The following is a 19,215-nucleotide window of genomic DNA, read 5'->3' as shown; positions in this document are numbered from 1 at the left end:
CTCACCCAAGGGCTCGCCTCCAGTTCTTCCTGCTTTTGTCTCAGAAACTTGATACAACAGTGCCTTCCACACATCACGACCCCTCTGCCCACAGCCACACGCGGTCAGCTCATGACACCCAGCTCGTACTGTCCTAGCATCATGAGCCTCATGGGGGAAAGGGTTTTCTACCAGGCAGTTCGGTAAGAGGAGGAGCCCAGACAAGGGCGGAGTGATGGGCAGCCAGGCTCAGGCTGGTCGGTCTTGCTCTGCCCAGAGCTGCCCACATCAGGAACCCGGCAGGAAGCAAGACCGAGAAACCACAGGCCCCAGTTACCAACCATGTCTCTGACTCAGCCTGAAAGGAAGCAAGCACAGCTGCCTTTGTCTTTGTAAAACCAGAGACGAAGCTGTACTTACACCACATGCGCGCGAGCCTGGGAACACAGCCTCTGGGACACAGACTGTGCCCCAGCAGCCGGGGTGTGCAGTCATGGGCACAGACACACTAGGGTGCTGGCCACCCAAGGGAGCAGCTGGATAGACAGCCAGGCCAGGCAGAGGAGACCAGAACAGGAGGACTCCACGAGGGCGATGGAAGCAGGACACTGCACTGACCCTGCCCCCTGAAGGGAAACCCCTGTTCTGTCCAGGGGAGCCCCACACTCCTTCCAGGGGAATCCCCTCTCCTTCCAGAGGAGGAGTGCCCACGTCATCCAGGAGAGCCCCAGCTCAATCCAGGGGAAGCCCCTCTCCTTCCAGGGGAAGCCCCTCTACTCCAGAAGAACCCTCACCTTCCACGAGAATCCTCTCCGTTCAGGGGAAGCCCCTCTTCATCCCAAGGAGCTCCTACTCCACCCTGGGGAGTTCTGTCTGTCCACGGGAGCCTCCAATCTGCCTAGGGGAGTCCCCCTTCATCCTAGGTTACCCACTCTGTCCAGAGGAGCCTTCTGTCACTTCAGCAGAGCCCCTTTTCTGTCCCAGGTACCCCCTCTCTGTCCAGGGGAGCCCCCACCCTATCCAAGGGAGCCCCATCTTTCTAGGGGAGACCCACCTCCATCCAGGGGCATCCCTGAGTCCCCTCCAGGGGGGCCTGCACTCCTTCCAGGGAGCCCCTCCAGGGGAGGACCTCATCTCCATCCAGGGGCCCCTCTCCACCCAGGGGAGTCCCCCCTCTGTCTAAGGGAGTCCCCTCACTGTCCAAGGCAGTTCCCCCTCAATCCAAAGGGAGACTCCTCTGTCCAGGGGCACCCCCACCCCACCCAGGGGATCCCCTCTCCACCCTGGGGCACCCCCACTCCATCCAGGGGAGCCCCCTCTCCGTCCTGGGGAGCCCACACTCTGTCCTGGTGAGCCCCCTCTCCACCCTGGGGAGCCCCCACTCCATCCTAAGGAACCCCCTCTCCACCCTGGGGAGCCTGAACTCTGTCCTGGGGAGCCCCCTCTCCACCCAGGGGAGCCCCCGCTCCACCCAGGGGAGCCCCCTCTCCGTCCTGGGGAGCCAGTGAGAGAAAGGGGTGGAGCCCATCCGAAGGTGGGGAGGGGAGGTGGGCTCACCAGTCAGTCAATACAGCATGGAGCAGGCAGGAGGTCCATGGAGGGCCCAGGCAAGCCTGACATGGCAGACACACCAAGAGACCCCAGGCCAGGCCTGACAGCACAACAAGCAAACCACCCACCGACAGGCACTTTATTTTCCAAAGAACCGAGAAAACTGTACAGCAAGTAGTCGAAAGCTACCGGCACTTTTTAGACACGAATGAGACGGCTCACCGTGCAGTCAGGCAGAGCTGGACTCCTGCTCCTGCTGAGGGGAAGCCCCATGAGCCCCGAATCCCACCAGGCGCTGCACCGTGGGCGCGGCTCACCCTCGCCCTCAGTCCGGCCCCAACCTGCCAGAGGCCCAGCCAGACGTGCAGCACAGAAGAGGGACAGAGGCCTCAGGCCAGGTCAGTTTATTTTAAGCCGCAGGGAACCGCGCCTTCCTTGGTCCATCTTCCGGCCGAGCTGTCGTAGAAGGCCTGGGCCAGGGCCTGCGCGGCCCTCAGCACCCTCCTCTCTGGGGTGCCAGGCCCGACGTCGTCCTGCGCACACCTCAGCCAGTGCTGCTCCGTCCTGGGCAGGTAGTCTGTGAACAGCTCGCCAGGTGCCACCGAGGGGTGCTCCTCTTTGGTGGGGAAGGAGAGAGAAACGTGTTCAGTGAGGAAGGGGCCTACGTCCTGCGGAGCGAGCGCGTAAGCACCCCACGTCCACAGAGGACTGCACGAGGAAAGAGCACAGGCCCCACTCACAGCAAGTGCTCACACACCCTCCACACAGTGAGAAACACACACAGCAGCTGCCTGCCTCAGGGGCACATCTACACAGCAAAGTGAAAGAAGTGAAAGAAAGTGTTAGTTGCTCGGTCGTGTCCGACTCTGTGTGACCCCGGGGACTGTAGCCCACCAGGTTCCTCTGTTCATGGGAGTCTCCAGGCAAGAATACTGGGGTGGGTTGCCATTTCCTTCTCCAGGGAATCTTCCCGACCCAGTGATCAGACCCGGGTCTCCTGCACTGCAGGCAGATTCTCTACCATCTAAGCCACACAGCAAAGTAAGCCTTAACAAAAACTTAGTAAACGTTAAAATCTTGTTACCAAAAAAAAAAAGGAGGGGAGCTGTGAGCTCGGAGGGAGCTGGCCCCTCCCCAGGCCCCGCACTCCTCCCCTGCCCCTCCTCCCAGTGCCCCTCACACCCCAGCACTCACCCCCGCCCTCCTCGCCGCTCTCCTCCTCCTCGTCCTCCTCGTGGTCGTCCTCCTCCTCCTCCTCCCCACCGCCCTCAGCACCCTCGGCCTCCTCGCTGTCCTCATCCGAGTCAGTCTCCTCCAGCCACTCCTGACATTCTTTAAGCAAAGGCAGGAACCAGTGTCAGTGTGGTGTCAGGATGCCACCCTCTGCCTAAATACCGGGACGTGAGCGCGGGGCCCACCCAGCATGTCTGGAGCTCCAGGTCAACACCTCATCCCTGCATCTCACAGCAGGGCTGGGTGGGGAGGCTGTGCTCCAAGACAGGAGGGTCTCACAGCCACTCTGAGCCTCTCCCCAGACGTGTGGATCTGAAGGTACTTCAGCCTCAGCTCAGGACAGAGCAGTGACCACGTCCACACAGCCCGCCTGTGGTGTGACTGGGCGGTGGGGAGGAGGGTCCACTCGGGGCACACAGGGCCCCTCAGGGAGAACAGGCGTCCAGTCCATGCTGCCTGGGGCAGGTCCAGGGTTCACGAGTGGTGTTGGGGTGAGCCTGCGCCCTCCCCGGGCCTGCAGGCACTCTCTGTGGGCGCGGGGTGGACGGTGCTCCCCCTCACCTGGGTCCATCTCTACCAAGACCGTCCACTCCTCCATCTTTTGGAGGTCCAGGCAATAGAGGTCGCTGAGGGTCACCTGGCGGTCGCCGGCCTCAAACATGCCACCGTAGAGGTAGAGGCGCCCGTGCTTCACGGCCAGCATGGCGTTGGAGCGGGGGCTGGGCCCCACCGGGGCAACAGCTGCCTCCTCGGGGCCGTCGTCGTCGTCCGACTCCAGCTGTCCCGCCGCTCCCGGGGCAGTGAGCACCTGCTTGATGGTGACCACGGTCCCGTCCTCTGAGACCACCTCCCTGACCACCTCCAGGGGCTCCTGGGCACTGGGCCCCTTCACGGCCTGCTTGTCGGTGCCCCCGGGCTCCGCCTTTCTGCCCCGCCTGCGCCTCCTCTTCTCCGCCTTGGGCCCCTGCAGATGGAGAGCAGGCAGCACGATGCGGCGAGTGCCCAAGCGTCAGAGGACCCCCGCCCCCGCCGGGCTTGCCCCAGGCCACCCCCTCGCAGGGGTGACCTCTTGGAGGAATGAGCCACAGCACAGTGCTCATGTCGTCCGACCCCTGTCAGAGGTGCCAGGGCACTTCGTCCGGAGCCAGTCTTCCCCACGGGGTGGACCGCCCCCTTTTTGGCCCTAGGGCCCTGTTTCTGAGGCCCCCGACCTGACACAGCCCCAGGGAGCTGAGCCCCGGGACAGCAGTCCCTGAGCTGTGCTCCCAGCCTATGCTGGCAGCAAGGGCAGGGGTGACCCGGTCCCCGCCTTCAGTGACGGTGAAGACGGTGACGATGGCTCCACAGACCCGGAGACAGGGGAGGCCCTGAGGTGAGGGAGGTGTCGCAGGCCAAGGGCCCACACTACCTTCAGCTGCCCTGCAAACCAGCGGTTCCTGACGGGGTCGTAGAAGTGCAGGTCGTTGAGGAAGTCCCCCTCCAGGCTCTCCTCCTCCTCCTCGTCACACACCCCTCCGAAGAGCAGCGTCTGGTGGTTTGGGGCCACAGCCACCGAGAATCCGGACCTCGGCGTGGGCTTGGCTCCAGAAGGGTTAATCCGTGTCCACGACCACTTGCCTGCCAAGGAAAGGAGGCGGGGAACCATGGACCCGCAGGAGGGTGCAGCTGTGGTCTGTGGCTCCTGGGCCAGCCGCCCCGGAGGCCATGCGTCCTCGAGGGCTGGTCTACATAGAAGCCACCCGTCCACACAGCCTCCTGACACTCGCCTAGGGCACTGAGCAGCAGTGCTGTGAAAGCAGGGCTGAAGAGGGCCGGCCTACCAGCTCTGGGACCCGCACACCATGCCCTGGGGCGGGCCAGCACTGCGATCCTGCCCTCTGGGTGGGCACTGGGTTTGCCAATAACCCTCAAGACGGGGCTGGGCGTGGTGCGTGAGGGAGTCTCCCCAGCACGTTTAGAGAAGGACAGGGATGTCTTCTGTAATGAAGCGACCCACAGCGAGCACCCCTTGGAGGCGCGACTCCAGCTGCATGCACCAGCAGGCCAGAGGTCACTCATGACAGCCAGCGTCTCAGTGTTTAAATAAGAGAAGGCTGTCAGTGTGCCTGGCATGGGGTGAGGGTGGCGGGGTGTGCTCGCCCAACTATTAAAGGGCTAGGGCTCCACTGCTGAGAACACAGCCCTTTCAAGTGCAGGTGCGCTGACAGGTGAAAGGGGCTCTACTCTTTGGCTCCACATCCCCATCACCTCTGCACCCGAGAAACACCTTGTACGGAAAGAGCATCACAGCAAGAAGGAGGACAGGCCCTACCCAGCAGGCCTCTGGCCCCACAGAGACGCCCCTCCCAGGGCAGGGAGCAGCCCAGGGCCAGACAGGCCCCATCCCCTTAGGCCTCTCGCCCACCACTGGCACCATGCAAGCCAACCACCTCCCCCACAACCCCCTTTTTTTTTTTTTTTTTGAGAAAAGTCAGTATAAAGCACTGTTATAGCAATAATAAAACTTAGACTCATGTAGTGCAGGGGATGGCAGTAGGGTGGGGGAGGAGGCAGTGATTTCTCTCACCAATCACTAGTTTTTGAGCTTTAAAAAATGAACAACGGGAAGACACCTACTGACAGAAGAAATGGAAGAAGAAGACACGATACATGTTCACAATGGAATACAGCTCGGTCATTAGAAAGAATGCAATAATGCTGTCTGCAGCAATATGCATGGACCCACAGGTGATCACACTCAGTGGGGTAAATACCACACGATCTCATTCATGTGTGGGACCTAAGAAGAATGATACAAGTGCCCTCACAAAACAGAAGCAGACCCACAGACACAGGAACAAAGTCAGGGTTACCAAAGGGGAGGTGTGGGGGAAATCACGAGTACGGGATTGACAGAAACATGTCACTCCATGTAAAATCAATAGACCTACTGTGGTGCACAAGAGCTCGTTCAGCATTTTATGGCCTATAAAGAAAACCGTCTGAAAAGCGACGTGTATGCTTAGATATAACTGCATCACCCTGCTGAGCACCTGAAACTAACACACTGGACGTTAACTACACGTCAATGAACAAGAAAGAACAGTGGTGACTTCAACCCCACCATAAACCTTCCGGGAGTCTCCGTCCTACCACTTAGCAGGAAGGAGAGAGAGACGACAGGCACCGTGGACCGACCGACACCACCAGGGTTTTAACTCTGCATCCTCAGTGCCCCGGAGGGCATATGGGAGGCCGTTCGCGAGGCGTCCGCCAGCCTGCCCGAGGGGGCAGGTGCAGGGGCTCCCCACCAGCCCCAAATCCTCTGCCCACCTTCCCGCCGACACACAGCCACCCACGTGGCTCGTCCCTGGCACAGAGCACACACCTTCTCTCCCCTCCTCAGCCTTCAGCAGGAACATGTCGGAGTGCTGGGTGCCTCTGTCCACATCTTTCCTGACTCTCTGCAAAAGGAACAGGAAGCCATGAGAAGAACATGTGCCACACCACGCCATGCACAGCCCCTCAAGCTCACGGTCCCAGGTCCTGTGGAGGCGACCCGGGAGCCTTCATTCAGATCAGCTTCAAAATCTGAAACATGACAGGCTCCCTCCAAGCCCATCTGCACAGAGCCCTCTGCTCAGGGCTACACCTGCGGCCGAGAGGCGAGCCCTGCTCAGGGTGGACGGGCTGGCACGGGGACCTCTCCTGTTGTCACATGGCCACCCTCCGCCTCCACCCCACGTGCCCTCCATCCCCGTCACCTCCAAACATCGGGACTCAAGCTGTGGTCCAAGGACTGGATGAAACTCTGCAGACACCGGCACAGCCGCTCGAAAGCTTCGCTGAGCTCTCAGCAGCACCGCCTGCCTCACACCAGGCTCATGGCCCAGTCAGACACGTGGCTCTCTAGAGCACACCCAGTGTGCACACTGCACCTCCCCCTCAGGGCACAGGCGTCTGGATGGCAACCTAGCAGACTGGCTCTCCTGGCGGCTCTGGCTGCTGGGGGCAGCAGCTTTCACGTCCAGGTCTTTATCCTTCAAACTCCCGATTTTTAATAAACTCTAAACTTCGGAGTATTTCTACGTTTACAGAAAACCTGAGCTGTAGTTCTACGTTTACAGAAAACCGTACAAACTGGTATGGAGAGTTTCCATATGCCCTGCACTGTTCCCCTTCCTGTTGATCCTGACTTCGTGGGTGCGTGTGGCACCATCAACGAGCCACACTTGAGCCCGTGGCTCACTCACACTCCTGTTCTCTCCAGTGTCCTTCTCCCATCCCAGAGCCCACCAGGCTGTCGTGGATCCTTAGGCCTTCTGGGACATGAAGACTGCTCAGACTGGCTTGTTTCTGGTGACCCTGACATTGAGGAGTGCTGGTTGTGTGTCCTGTAGCGCGCCCTCCACTGGGACCCGGCCGACACTGTTCTCATGACTGGACAGGCTGTGGGTTCCAGGTGGGGTCTCAGAGGTCAAGCGCCCTTCCATCCCACCCTACCAGGGGTGCATGCTGTCACCATGACCGCCATCGCAGATGTGGGCCTGGGCCACCTGGCTGAGGTGTTCACCGGGTTTCTCCGTGGTCCCGTCACTGCCCCCACCCCAACTTTCCAGGCTGTCCTCGTGGGAAGAGCGTCCCCCGTGCAGCCCCCCTAACGGGGGCCGGGGGTCGTGCTCCACCTCCTGGAGGGTGGCAGGTCTTCCTTGGGGTGGGACAGCGTGCAGGGCGTCCGCCTCTCCTCCCCGTGTATGAATTCAGTCAGTCACTGGCTTGGCATCACATGCGCCCGTGCACCATCGCGTCTCCTCTGGACTACAGTCTGACACCACCTGATTCACTCTGCTGCTCACAAGCCTCCAGCTCTGCCCCTGGGGACCCTCTAGGGCGGGTCCCAGGCCCCTGATGTGTCCCACTGGTGCAGATTTCTTGGGTTTCCTGGGCTCCGGCACCATTCACACACTCCCTGCCCCAGTTCTGGAATCGGCCACTTCCCCACAGAGCCCTGTGACTTCACTGGACAGTCCTAGAATCCCAGGTCTGGGTGCGAGGCCTTATCGCTGGGCAGTATGGTTTTGTTCTCTCAGCCGAAGTGCACATGATTCATCTTGCCTTATTTACTAATGAGTATGTGTTGTGCTTACTGTAAAGGGGAAAGTTACTTTCCTTCTGGAAAACAAAACAATCCACCTTCTGTGACTGGACTGTGGCCTGAGCGTCCTAGCACCAAGGACGAGACAGGGCCCCTGCCTCCTCTTTCGTGCTCGGGGACACTCACAGGTGAGTGTCAGCCTCTGTGTGCCACAGTCCCCAAGACGGACAGTCCTCCTGTCCTGCAGGCTGACCAGGAAGTGGCTGCCACTCCCAGGCCCACCCTCCAGGCCAACGCCCCCCACTCACGGGAGCTAAGCCCACACCGAGGCCTTACCTATGGGGGCACATAGAGAAAGTCAGTGCCGCAGGCGGGTCACTAGAAACCAGTCACAGCCGGCGCAGCCCTTCCCCTCGTCCCCCCACACCTGTGGTATCCATGGTATTGCTCCACTGACAGCAACCATCTTTCCTAGACCAATGAGCAGAGCGGTTCTTCCTCGCCATCACGTGTAAATACGCCCCCTGTGGCCTGTGAGCCAGAGCCCCTCCCAAGCAGGCGCTCTGCCCGCCGGGTCAATGGCTTCCACAGAGCGGCCAGGGAGCAAGGATGCCGCAGCCATCAGGGCTCCTCCTAAAGTCTGCAACGACCCCATTCCACCCCCGATCCTCACGGGGGTGATTGGAGGCCACCAAGCGCTGGTCTCTCTCATGGTGGCCTGTGCTGTCCTTCCCGGTGACACGCAGCACGCTAGCATAACACTCAGCCCTCCCACTGGAGGACACGGGGTGGGCATGACTCCCGGGGGCTGTGGCGCGTCCACCTGGGGTCTCAGCTGTTCTCAAGGGTGAGCGGATGTTGACTCCACAGAGTGGTGACTCGGGCGTGCACTTCACACACGATTTCTTGCTCTGCTCACACGGACATCTGAGAGATGTGTGCCAAGTGTGACAGCGCTAAGCACAACCGTCAGTGACCCCAGAGCCCAGGACAGCCTGTGCACGCACCCCCACGGCCTCCTGCCTGGACCATGAGCTCTGGACACGTGTCCTGAGTCTCCTGCTGCCCCAGCCTCACACTCAGAGCCAGGCCCTTCAACTGTCAGCAGGAGACAGCCCTGGCCAGGCTCCCAACTTCGGTGCGCCTGTCCCAGCAGGGGGCGCACTCCGGCACTCCAACGGACCAGGCTCCTGGCCACTCTGAAAAAGGACTCCCAGCAGCGCTGGGGGAGGACTGGAGTGGGGGCATGGGGGCACCAAGCTGAGGGAGACAGAGCTGCCGGGGAGGGGCCAAGGGCCCCCACGTCACTCCTGGCCTGAGCACTGAGACACAGCGGCAGCCTGGCAGCAGAGTAGGAGCCCCAGTCAGCACAGGGGACACCAAGGGAGGTCAAGGGCATGCTGGGCCGCCTCACAGCAGGTGGACGAACAACCCTACTGTGTGCGCTGGAGGTGGCCTCTGGACAGGCCAGGACGCACTGCTATAAACCTGCCAGGACTGCCTCTTGGCTCCGTGTCCGGAAGAGTGAGGCACATGGGGCCTTCCTTCTCCGCCTGCCAGCATGACCGCCGGCCACAGGCCACCCTCAGCACCTTGGCAACAAGAGGTCAGCCTTTAGCACCACTTCACACTGGTTCTGCTGGACTGACAACGGCAGGAATTTTTCAGAACTGGGGGTGATGATGGCTGAGGTCCCCAGATGGACTGTTTGTGGAACACAGAAGCCACCAAGAGGTCGATCCCCATGAGTTAAGGGCTTGCTGGTACAGGCTGCCTCCCTGGATGCTGCCCAGCTCAGCTAGACACCCCGGGCTGTGTGGTAACCCGGACAGGAGGAGCCATGCGCTGCTCCTGTGTCCCCAGCCAGACGAACCACACCACCACACCTGCGTCTTTCATCAATTCTGGTAAATCCCCATGAAGGCAAACAGACCAGCTTCTCATTCCATCCAGTGCCAAGGCCTGCCATCAGTGGGCTCTGAATCGTGGTGCTAGGACTGCCCCCTGGCTGTCTGTGCAGCTGTAGAAGAGCAGCGGTGGGGAATGAGACCCTGTCTTGATTAAAGTGGGGTCAGCCTAATGCGGCTTACCGTTCGTCATCCTGTTTGGCTCTGTGGAGCACCTGCTGTGATTAAGAGGCAACCCTGGCCACAGCCCACGTCTCTCACATCTAGATGAGGCCCGGGCAGGTCACAACTACAGAAAACTGTGTGTTTGCCTTTCTAGAGCGAGGGCTGACCACTGGCTTAGTGGGGCTGGGGCAGAGCGGGAGGAGGAGGGTGGGGCACCTCGTGGCACATGGATGAGAACGCAGCAAGGCTGTATAGAACCTCAGTGTGTTCAGAAGAGCAGAGCACACACCCCTGTCCATGTCTCATCTAAACAACAGAAAAGACCTTCACATTAAACTAAGGTGCAGTCTTATTTGAGGTTCTCAGCACTGGCAAGACTGAAAGCACAGCAGACAGAAGCCCCCTGCGCCCTGCACGTCTTACCTGCTTTGAGTAGCCGCCATAGATGATGACGTTGCCCTGAGGGGTGACGGTCATCTGGCAGCCCGACCGGGGTGTGGGCCCAGTCCCGGATGGGGACAGCCTGCTCCATGTGAAAGTGTCCAGGTTGAAGGCATACACATCATTGTAATAGATGTAATCTCTGTTGTAACACAGGAACAAAAACAAAGAGGCAGGAACATGAACACGTGAACTTCACTTAAAGGTACCTTTCCTACACACTGTGCCTTCTGAGGCATTCCAAAAGGCACGGTGGCCCTGCTCATGCCACACTCCTGGGACTTCAGGGGCAAAGCACTCAAAACACAGATGGGGCCTTGAGAAGGGAGACGAATGGGGAAGGGTGAGTCTGCCCAAGTCACACACAGGGGGAACGGTGCCCTGAAGGCAGGTCACAGGCAGCCATAGGCAAGGAGCTCGGGTCAGAGTCACATGATGAGAGCTGGGCCTGCTTCCGCAGGAAGGACACACAGACACATGGAAGGAGCAAGCAGCTCCACCCGTTGGACACGATTCCGGTCACCCTGGTCTGGGGCTCTGCGCCCACATGCAGGCCACTGTGGCCCCCGGAGACCCATCCACAGCAGGGCACTGGGAACGGGACGGGGGCATGTGAGCTCTCTGACCTGCGCCCACCACACAAATGCACCCTTCCGTGGGAGCAAGGCTTACACATCAGCTGTATACACACTCTTAGCAACAGCTAAGACGCCCAGTAGGTGAACTAAGGAAGCCAGGGGCTTCCTTAAAAGACTTCATCACATTCCACTGTTTTCTCAAAGTTCACATGGCAGATATCTAGCAAAAATACTCTGTTCTGCACGTAGGATAAATAAAAATTCTAATTGAGTTCTCAAGGTCGAACTGACTTGTTTGATACAAATGGTGACCACACAGATTATCTCTTTGAAAAACTTTAAATTTTTTCTGTACTCTTAAAACACTTCATAAACAGTCATTTTAACAACCATGAAGAATTCCAGAACAGGGATAGCAGAGCAGTAAACCAAGCTCAGGGCCCTCCTATGCGACTGCCCAAGCAATGTGCCCATGCCGTCAGCCCTTGTTTGAAGGGATGGGCCGTGTCCTGCACGTGTGTTCTAAGCGGCTCTTCCCAGAGAGCACCCTCCTTACTGCACCAGGAAAGAGGAACTTCCTGTTAGTACTGACCTTGTACTCTCATGGAAGCCACCAAAAAGGATTAACTGTCTCTTCCAGGCCACCATCCGATGTCCACTCCGGCCTGAAGGACCACCTGGTGACCTAAAATTGAAAACACACAAAAGATAGGCACTTGGCAGGCAGAGGAGGAGGACGTGGAGCTCATGAGCTCCCACAAACACATCAAAGCACGTCTACGAGTGGAACGACTCAAACAGAACATCTACTAAATGCCAGGCAGAAGACCTCAGACTCCCAAAAGCACAAAAAGACCTCCACGTCACCAGGCAGGAGAAAAGAAAAAAGCAAACAAACTGAACGGATGTGGAAGGGGACCCACACCCATGGAGGAGCTGAGGAGGGGGAGAGGCTCTGCACCCGGGGCAGGCCCCTCACCGGCAGGGAGACCAGCCTGGACGTAGGAGGGGCTTTGGAGCCTCAGAGAAGAGCACAGGGCCCAGTGAGCAGAAGGCACAACAGAGTGACCTACATGGACAGTGGGGACCGCCACCCTGTGCTCCCCAGCCTCAGACGCTTGTCCACAGGTGTGCGCGGGGGCCTCATGCTTGACACCTGGGCGTCAGAGGTCAGATCCAGGGGGAACGGGCTTAGCTGCACAGAGACAGCCTGAAGAGGCTGGACTATGGCCACTGAGGGTGCACTGGGAAGAAGCCTGGGCCTGCCAGAGGCAAGGCACCATTGCTGGGGGCACACAAAGGAGGGGCAGGACCACCACAGAGCTTCCTTCCTTGCACACATACTCTCAGGGAACAGGTCACACCTACATGAACTCCAAAGGTACGCATGGGCATCACAACAGCTAAGACGCCCACGAGCAGGCCCCAAGGGCGGCCCCCACCACAAGATCCATGAGCAGGCATCAGGCGCTGCCCCCACTGTACGAGGAGGACGGGGTCCCCTACTACCACCAAGAGACCCCCAAGCACGTGACAAATGCTGCCCCCCCAATCTGGGGAGTGTGTGTGGGCGGCGCTGGGCGCCAATCACTGTCCCTGCCATCTCAGGAGCTCGCAGGCTGCCAGCGCTAAGAGGCTTGGGAGCAGGCACCAAGCACCGTGCCTACTGTCTCTACCGTCCCACGGGCCCAGCGGCCGCCACAACTGTGGGGACTCACAAGCAGGCACTGACCACTGCCCCACCATACCGGGAGTGTGCAGGGACCACAACACCCGCACACCCCGTGTCCCGGGAATCACAGGCAGCACACACGAGGGAAGGGGCAGCAAGCATCCAAACCCGCGTGTCGCACCAGAGGCCCGGCGCGGCCCAATAAACAAACATTTTTTTAAGAGTTTTACAGACAAGCAAGTTCAGGTCAGTTGCTCAGCCATATCCAACTCTTTGTGACCCCATGGACTGCAGCACGCCAGGCCTCCCTGTCCATCATCAACTCCCAGAGCTTACTCAAACTCATGTCCATCGAGTCAGAGATGCCATCCAAAAGCTAAGGCAAGGTGGTCTGGCACCACCTAACCAGCTTTACGACAAATGTTAAAAGAACTTCTCTAAGCAGAAAAGGCCGTTAACTAGAAACAAGAAAATTATGAACAGAAAAGCTCATCAGTAAAGGCAAACACACAGTAAAGGTAGGAAATGACCCCCACACAAATATGACACCAAACTCAGCAATCATGAGAAGAATATAAATGTAGGATATTGGAAGTGCACTTGAAATTAAGACACCAGCAACTTGAAACAATCTTGTAAATATATAGATATAGACTGCTTTATCAAAGACTCACAAGGGAGACTCCTTGGTGGCCCGGTGGACAGGAATCCACCTGCCAATGCAGGGACACAGGTTCGATCCCTGGTCTGGGAGGATCCCATGTGCCGCAGAGCAACTATGCCTAGGTACTGAGACTACCGAGGCCCACGCCCTCTGGAGCCCGTGTGCCGCAACTGCTGAGCCCACGCACTGCGGTGGGAGAATCCGCATGCCACACCTAAGATCCAAGCCAGCCAAATAAACACACACCTGTTTAAAAAACTCACTAATGGAACAAACTGCCAGCCACAGGTGTCAGCTTCTGCGAAAATCCCCCGAAGCGTTAAATGACACATTAGAATAGACGGGCTTAAGTGATATGTGTACAACATCCCACCTGAGAGCAGCAGAATACACATTCCTCTCAAGTGCACACAGAACATTCTCCAGGACAGATCACAAGCTGGGTTACAAAGCAACCTGCAGTAATTTTAAGAAAACCTGAAATCATATCAAGCATCTTTTCAGACCATAACACTATGAGACAAAAATCAATCATAAGAACTTTAAATAGCACAAACGTGTGGAGGCTAAACAATGTTATTAAACAACCAATGTATCACTGAAGAAATCAAAGAGTAAATTAAAAAAAAAAAACAAAACTTAGAAACAAATGACAACAAAAACATGGCAATCCAGAACTGATGGGACATGGCAAAAGCAGTTCTAAGACGAAGTTTACAGCAATGCAATCTTATCTCAGGAAACAAGAGAAGTCTTGAACAAATAAACCTAACCTTACACTGAAGGCAACTAGAGAAAGGAGAAGAAACAAGACCCAAAGTTAGCAAAAGGGAAAAATCATTAAGAACAGAGCAGAAACAAATGCGATAAAAAGGAAAACAGCAGAAAAGATTAATGAAACGAAGAGCTGATTCTTTGAAAAGATAAACAAAATTGATAAGCCTTTAGCCAGACTCACCAAAAAGAAAAAAAAAGGGGGGGGGGGGTCAAATCAATAAAATTAGAAACGAAAAAGAAGTTACAACTGACATCACGAAATATAAAGAATCACAAGAGACTACTACAAACAACTACATGCCAATAAAATAAGACAACCTAGAAGAAATGGACAGATTCTTAGGAAGGTTCTAACTTTTCAAGACTGAACCAGGAAGAAGTAGAAAGTACGAACAGACCAATCACAAGTACTGAAATCGGAACTGTGACTTAAAATCTTCCAACAAACAACAGTCTAGGACCAGATGGCTTCACAAACAAATTTTACCAAACACTTAGAGAAGAGTTAACACCTACCCTTCTGAAACTATTCCAAAAAACTGCAGAGGAAGAAACACTCCAAACTCATTCTATGGGGCCACCATCACTCTAATACCAAAATTAGACAAAGATACCATAGAAGAAAATTACAGGCCAATATCACTGATGAACATAGACACAAAAATTCTCAACAAAATACTAGCAAACTAAATACAACAACATATTAAAAGGATCGCACACCATAATCAAGTGGGATTTATCCCAAGAATGCAAGGATTCTTCAACATTTGCAAATCAACCAGTGTGATACACCACATTAACAAACTGATGAATAAAAACCATATAATTGTCTCAACAGACACAGAAAAAGCTTTTAACAAAACACCCATTTATGACTAAAAGTCTTCAGAAAGTGGGCACAGAGAGAACCTAACATAATAAAGGCCATATATGACAAGCTCACAGCTAACATCATTCTCAATGGTGAAAAGCTAAAAGCATTTCCTCTAAAATCAGGTACAGAACAAGAATGTCCACTCTTGCCACTTTTATTCAACACAGTTTTGGAAGTCCTAGCCATGGTATTCAGAGAAGAAAAAGAAATTAAAAGGAATCCAAATTGGAATAGAAGTAATTATCTGTCATTGTTTGCAGATGACATGCAACTATATACAGAAAATCCTAAACATGCTAACAGAAAACTATGGAAAAAAAAAGAAAAAGACTACTAGAGCTCATCAGTGAATTCGGTAAGGCTGTAGGATACAAAATTAATACACAGAAACCTGTCGCATTTCTATATACTATAGTGAAAGGTCAGAAAGAGAAATTAATGAAGAAATCTCATTTGTTACATCAAAAAATAAATAAATAAAATACCTAGGAATAAATTTACCTAAGGAGACAAGAGACCTGTACTCAGAATAGACGACAGAGATTAAAGAAACTGAAGATGTGGGGGAGGGGGAGGAATTGAAACCGATATAAACAGATGGAAAGATATACCATGTTCTTTGGAAGAATCAATGTTGTCAAAAAAAGGATACTACCCAAGGCAATCTACAGATTCAGTGCAATCCCTATCAAATTATCAATGGCATTTTTCAAAGAACTAAGATTTTTATAATTGTATGAAAACACACAAGACCTCAAATAGCCAAAACAATCCCAAGAAAGAAAAACGGAGCTGGAGGAACCAGACTTCCTGACATCAGACTACACTACAAAGCTACAGTAACCAAAGCAGTTGGGTATTGGTGAAAGAATAAACAAGTAGGTCAGTGGAACAGAAAAGACAGCCCAGAAATAAATTTCCTAAGTACAGTCAACCAGGACTTCCCTGTGCTCCAGTGGTTGAGTCAGCCTGCTATGGTTTCAGGGAAGACCGTGCATGCCATGGGGCAACAACTAAACCCATGCGCCACACCTACTGAGCCCATGCGCAGCAACTGCTGAAGCTCACTCGCCCTAGAGCCCGTGCCCCACAACAAGACAAGCCACTGCAATGAGAAGCCTGCGCAACGCAATGAAAACTGGTCCCCGCTCGATGCAATGAGAGAAAGCCTGCATGCGGCAAAGGACTCAGCACAGCCAAAACTAATTAGTCAACTTTTTAAAAAGTACAGTCAACTGACCTTTGACAAAAGAGCAAAGGCAATACAATAGAGCAAAGACAATCTCTTCAACAAATGGTGCTGGATCAACTGGACGTCCAAATGCAAAAGAATGAACCTGGACACAAGCCTTACGTGTCCTTTTGCAAACCTTTTGCAAAAAATACTCAAAATGTATCACAGGCCTACATGTAAAATAACTGACAGATAAGCTGGCTTCCCAGGGTGCTCAGCAGTAAAGAATTCACCTGCTAGTGCAGGCGACGCAGGAGACACGGGTCCAGTGCCTGGGTAGGGGAGATCCCCCGGAGGAGGAACGGCCACCCACTCCTATGGCTGCCTGCAGAACCCCATGGACAGAGGAGCCTGGTGCGCTACAGTCTATGGGGCCGCAGAGAGTCGGGCATGACGGAGCATGCGTGCAAGCCAGACTGTATTAAGATTTGAAACTTGTGCTCTGCAAAAGATGTATCAAGAGAATTAGAAGTCAGAGTCTGGAAGAAAATATTTGCAAAAAACACACCTGATAAAGGACTGTTATCCAAAATACAGAAACAACACTTAAAACTCAAGAGTAAGGAAACAAGTGACCCCATTTAAAGAGCACTAGCATGGTCAAGCCAGGCCCACCTGCCAGGCTATCTCTGCTCACACTGTTCTGCACTGGTGCTGTCTCCATCCAGCTCTCCCACCTACACAATCCAACCACCAAGTCCAGGCTACAAAGGATGGTTACAACCTGAGCCCCTCAGTCCAGCTCTTCTCTACAATTTCCACTTTTTTCTACAAAGCTTTCCCCAAAACCATGGGCCCTAAAAGACACAACAGACTCTCAAAATGAACCAGAAGCTCGAGCTGCCCAACCCAGCATCTCCCCACCAGCAAATCTCAGATGAACGACTCATCACACGTGGCCATGAGGACCCCCAGGGTCCTTCCTTATTCCAATCTAGAACAAATCCCTTTCTCTCACCTTTCCTCAAACGCCTGAGCATCCCAGTCTCTCTCTCCTAATGCCCAGTTTACTAACATCCCTTTTAACATGTCATTCAAACTGACCAATGTACTCAGCCATGTAAAGTCAACCAAAAACTATCTGTCCCTGTCAACTATATCCTGCTAATCCAATCTTTAAGCATCAGCCTTGGGGTAGCATCACCATATGCAGACAAGGACAAGGATTTCAATTTACTAAATCCTTCTTCCCTTCTAGCAAGGGTAGTTCTTCCAAATGCAACCTACAAGGAAAATTCAGCCCCACTTCAATTTCATCCTGCTTGATTTGGTCCACAAAGATGATTCTGGAAGCTGGATTTGCCAACCAACTTATCTGCTTTCCCTCCTAGCTTTATTATCACCCACGAATCGAGTAAGCATGTTTTCTCATGTAAATTTGTGATAAAAAACACCAGCAGGACAAGGTTCAGAAGGAGGAGCTGTGCCAGGCCGCAACACCACAGGTCCACGCCTGTGCTCTCTGCAAAGAGGAAGCAGCACTGTCCTCGGAGCAGGCCACAGGTGGAAGCGGCTGCACCACCACCCCATGCCCCCATGCTGCGTGCCACGGTGATGAGCCCCAACATACAGCCACCTACACAACAGAGAAGGTGAATGAGAAGACCACCACTTTGCTGGGTGCACAGCAGACTCCCTTTCTGAGAAACTTTCTGTTATAACACTTTACAAATATACAACCTGGGGAACAGGTTTTCATTCAAAAGCTAGTAGGTCCGCTTCCAATTCTACTTCAAGAAAAGGTACACAGGAGAGGCCAAACGCTCCCAGTGTTACTCTAGTAATTGTGACTGCAGAGGCCCAGTGCCCTACGGAAACAGTGCCAGCAAGCCAAGCCGCCTCGAGATGACCCCCGGGGTGGCCAGGTCAGGGCCTCCCGCCCAAGCATCTGAAGGGAGTGTCATCCTTCCGTGGGCCAGGCACGGAGGACTCAATAACTTTCCTGGCAGTAGCCAAGTATCACTGTGTTTTGTAACCAAAATAGGAATTTTTTTTCTATAAAAAGGCTCTATATACCCCATCAGAAAAATAAACTCACCCAAAAAAACCTGTTTATATTTCAATCTTCAACAGGCACTTTTCAACTGCCGTCACTCCTAAATACGGAGTCTTAAAAAATTCACATGTCCTACTCAGCCAGATCTATAAGCAGCACAAAAATACATGTGTCCTGCCGTGGGAGGGAGAGCTTTCGGCACATCCGAGTTCCGTGTGGTGCGGCGCTCTGGCAGGGCACGCTGCCACTCAGCATCACCCAGGCCCTTTCCAACCCACTGCTGCAGTGACATTTACAGAAAATGCACACACATCAAGTAACTCCATGGGCTTCGGATACAAACAGAGCATTAGGCACTCAGTATGCAAATGCGTCCCCGAGTTATTTTAAAGTTTACACCTTACAAAAGATATGCCATAGTACCACGCTGTTCCTGAGACATTTACCGAGCAGAGGAAAAATTTCTCTCGTAACCCCAGAGATTCAAGGCCACACAGGCTGAGCTGATGGGTAACTTGATCTAGCGGTCCATCCTTTGAAAAAGAAGGGAACTTCCTGCAAGACTGGCCAGAAGCCAGACTCAAACAGCAGGCAACAGCATCTCCCCCATAACCAAACAGGTACCTTCAGAATCTGGGCCCCCTTTTCCAAGCGCCACTCAAAACACAGATTTGGGGAGTTAGTAAGTATTTAATCACGTTGCACAGAATAATTAGCAGCAGTTTCTAGAATCCAGGCAGCCTATCAGAGCTGTGTCCTTCTTTTAAATATTACGATCAGTACCAAAACCCCCATTTGTGAGGTGTTCGTATAATAATAAACTGCCACAGAGAAGTCTGTGCTGTGAGAGACAGGTGCTCAGCAGCTCAACAGTGTCCTACTCTTTGCGACCCCATGGGCTACAGCCTGCCAGGTAGCGCCGTCCATGGAATGTCTCAGGCAAGAATACTGGAGCAGATTGCCATTTCTTCCTCCAGGAAAGACAGGAGACAGGCGGGTCAGTGTCGACTCCTGCCTTTGCACGTCCACAGAACACAGCCCACTCTTCTCCCCTACTTTCTGGAGGAAAT

The 19,215-nt window shown here is 54.3% G+C and overlaps 1 protein-coding gene across 5 annotated transcripts in view; it reads right to left on the bottom strand.

Annotated features, from left to right (window-relative positions):
• Positions 1–1,650: 1,650 nt before the first annotated feature.
• KLHDC4 (kelch domain containing 4) overlaps positions 1,651–19,215 on the bottom strand; it is a 32,674-nt gene continuing 15,109 nt past the window's right edge. For all 5 annotated transcript variants that reach the window (XM_040253724.1, XM_040253726.1, XM_040253723.1 and 2 more), the window contains 7 exons: positions 11,521–11,613; positions 10,333–10,492; positions 6,131–6,206; positions 4,172–4,380; positions 3,325–3,727; positions 2,725–2,862; positions 1,651–2,146 (listed from right to left, as the gene is read on the bottom strand). In XM_040253724.1, coding sequence (XP_040109658.1) covers positions 1,935–2,146; positions 2,725–2,862; positions 3,325–3,727; positions 4,172–4,380; positions 6,131–6,206; positions 10,333–10,492; positions 11,521–11,613 — 1,291 coding nt within the window. In that variant the 3' untranslated portion in view covers positions 1,651–1,934. The remainder of the gene's footprint in view (positions 2,147–2,724; positions 2,863–3,324; positions 3,728–4,171; positions 4,381–6,130; positions 6,207–10,332; positions 10,493–11,520; positions 11,614–19,215) is intronic.

This window comes from Oryx dammah, unplaced genomic scaffold (genome assembly GCF_014754425.2).
Source record: "Oryx dammah isolate SB20612 unplaced genomic scaffold, SCBI_Odam_1.1 HiC_scaffold_13, whole genome shotgun sequence".
Classification (NCBI taxonomy): Eukaryota; Metazoa; Chordata; class Mammalia; order Artiodactyla; family Bovidae; genus Oryx; species Oryx dammah.
Note: the sequence above shows the minus strand (reverse complement) of the source record. Positions and strands in the feature narration are given on the sequence as shown.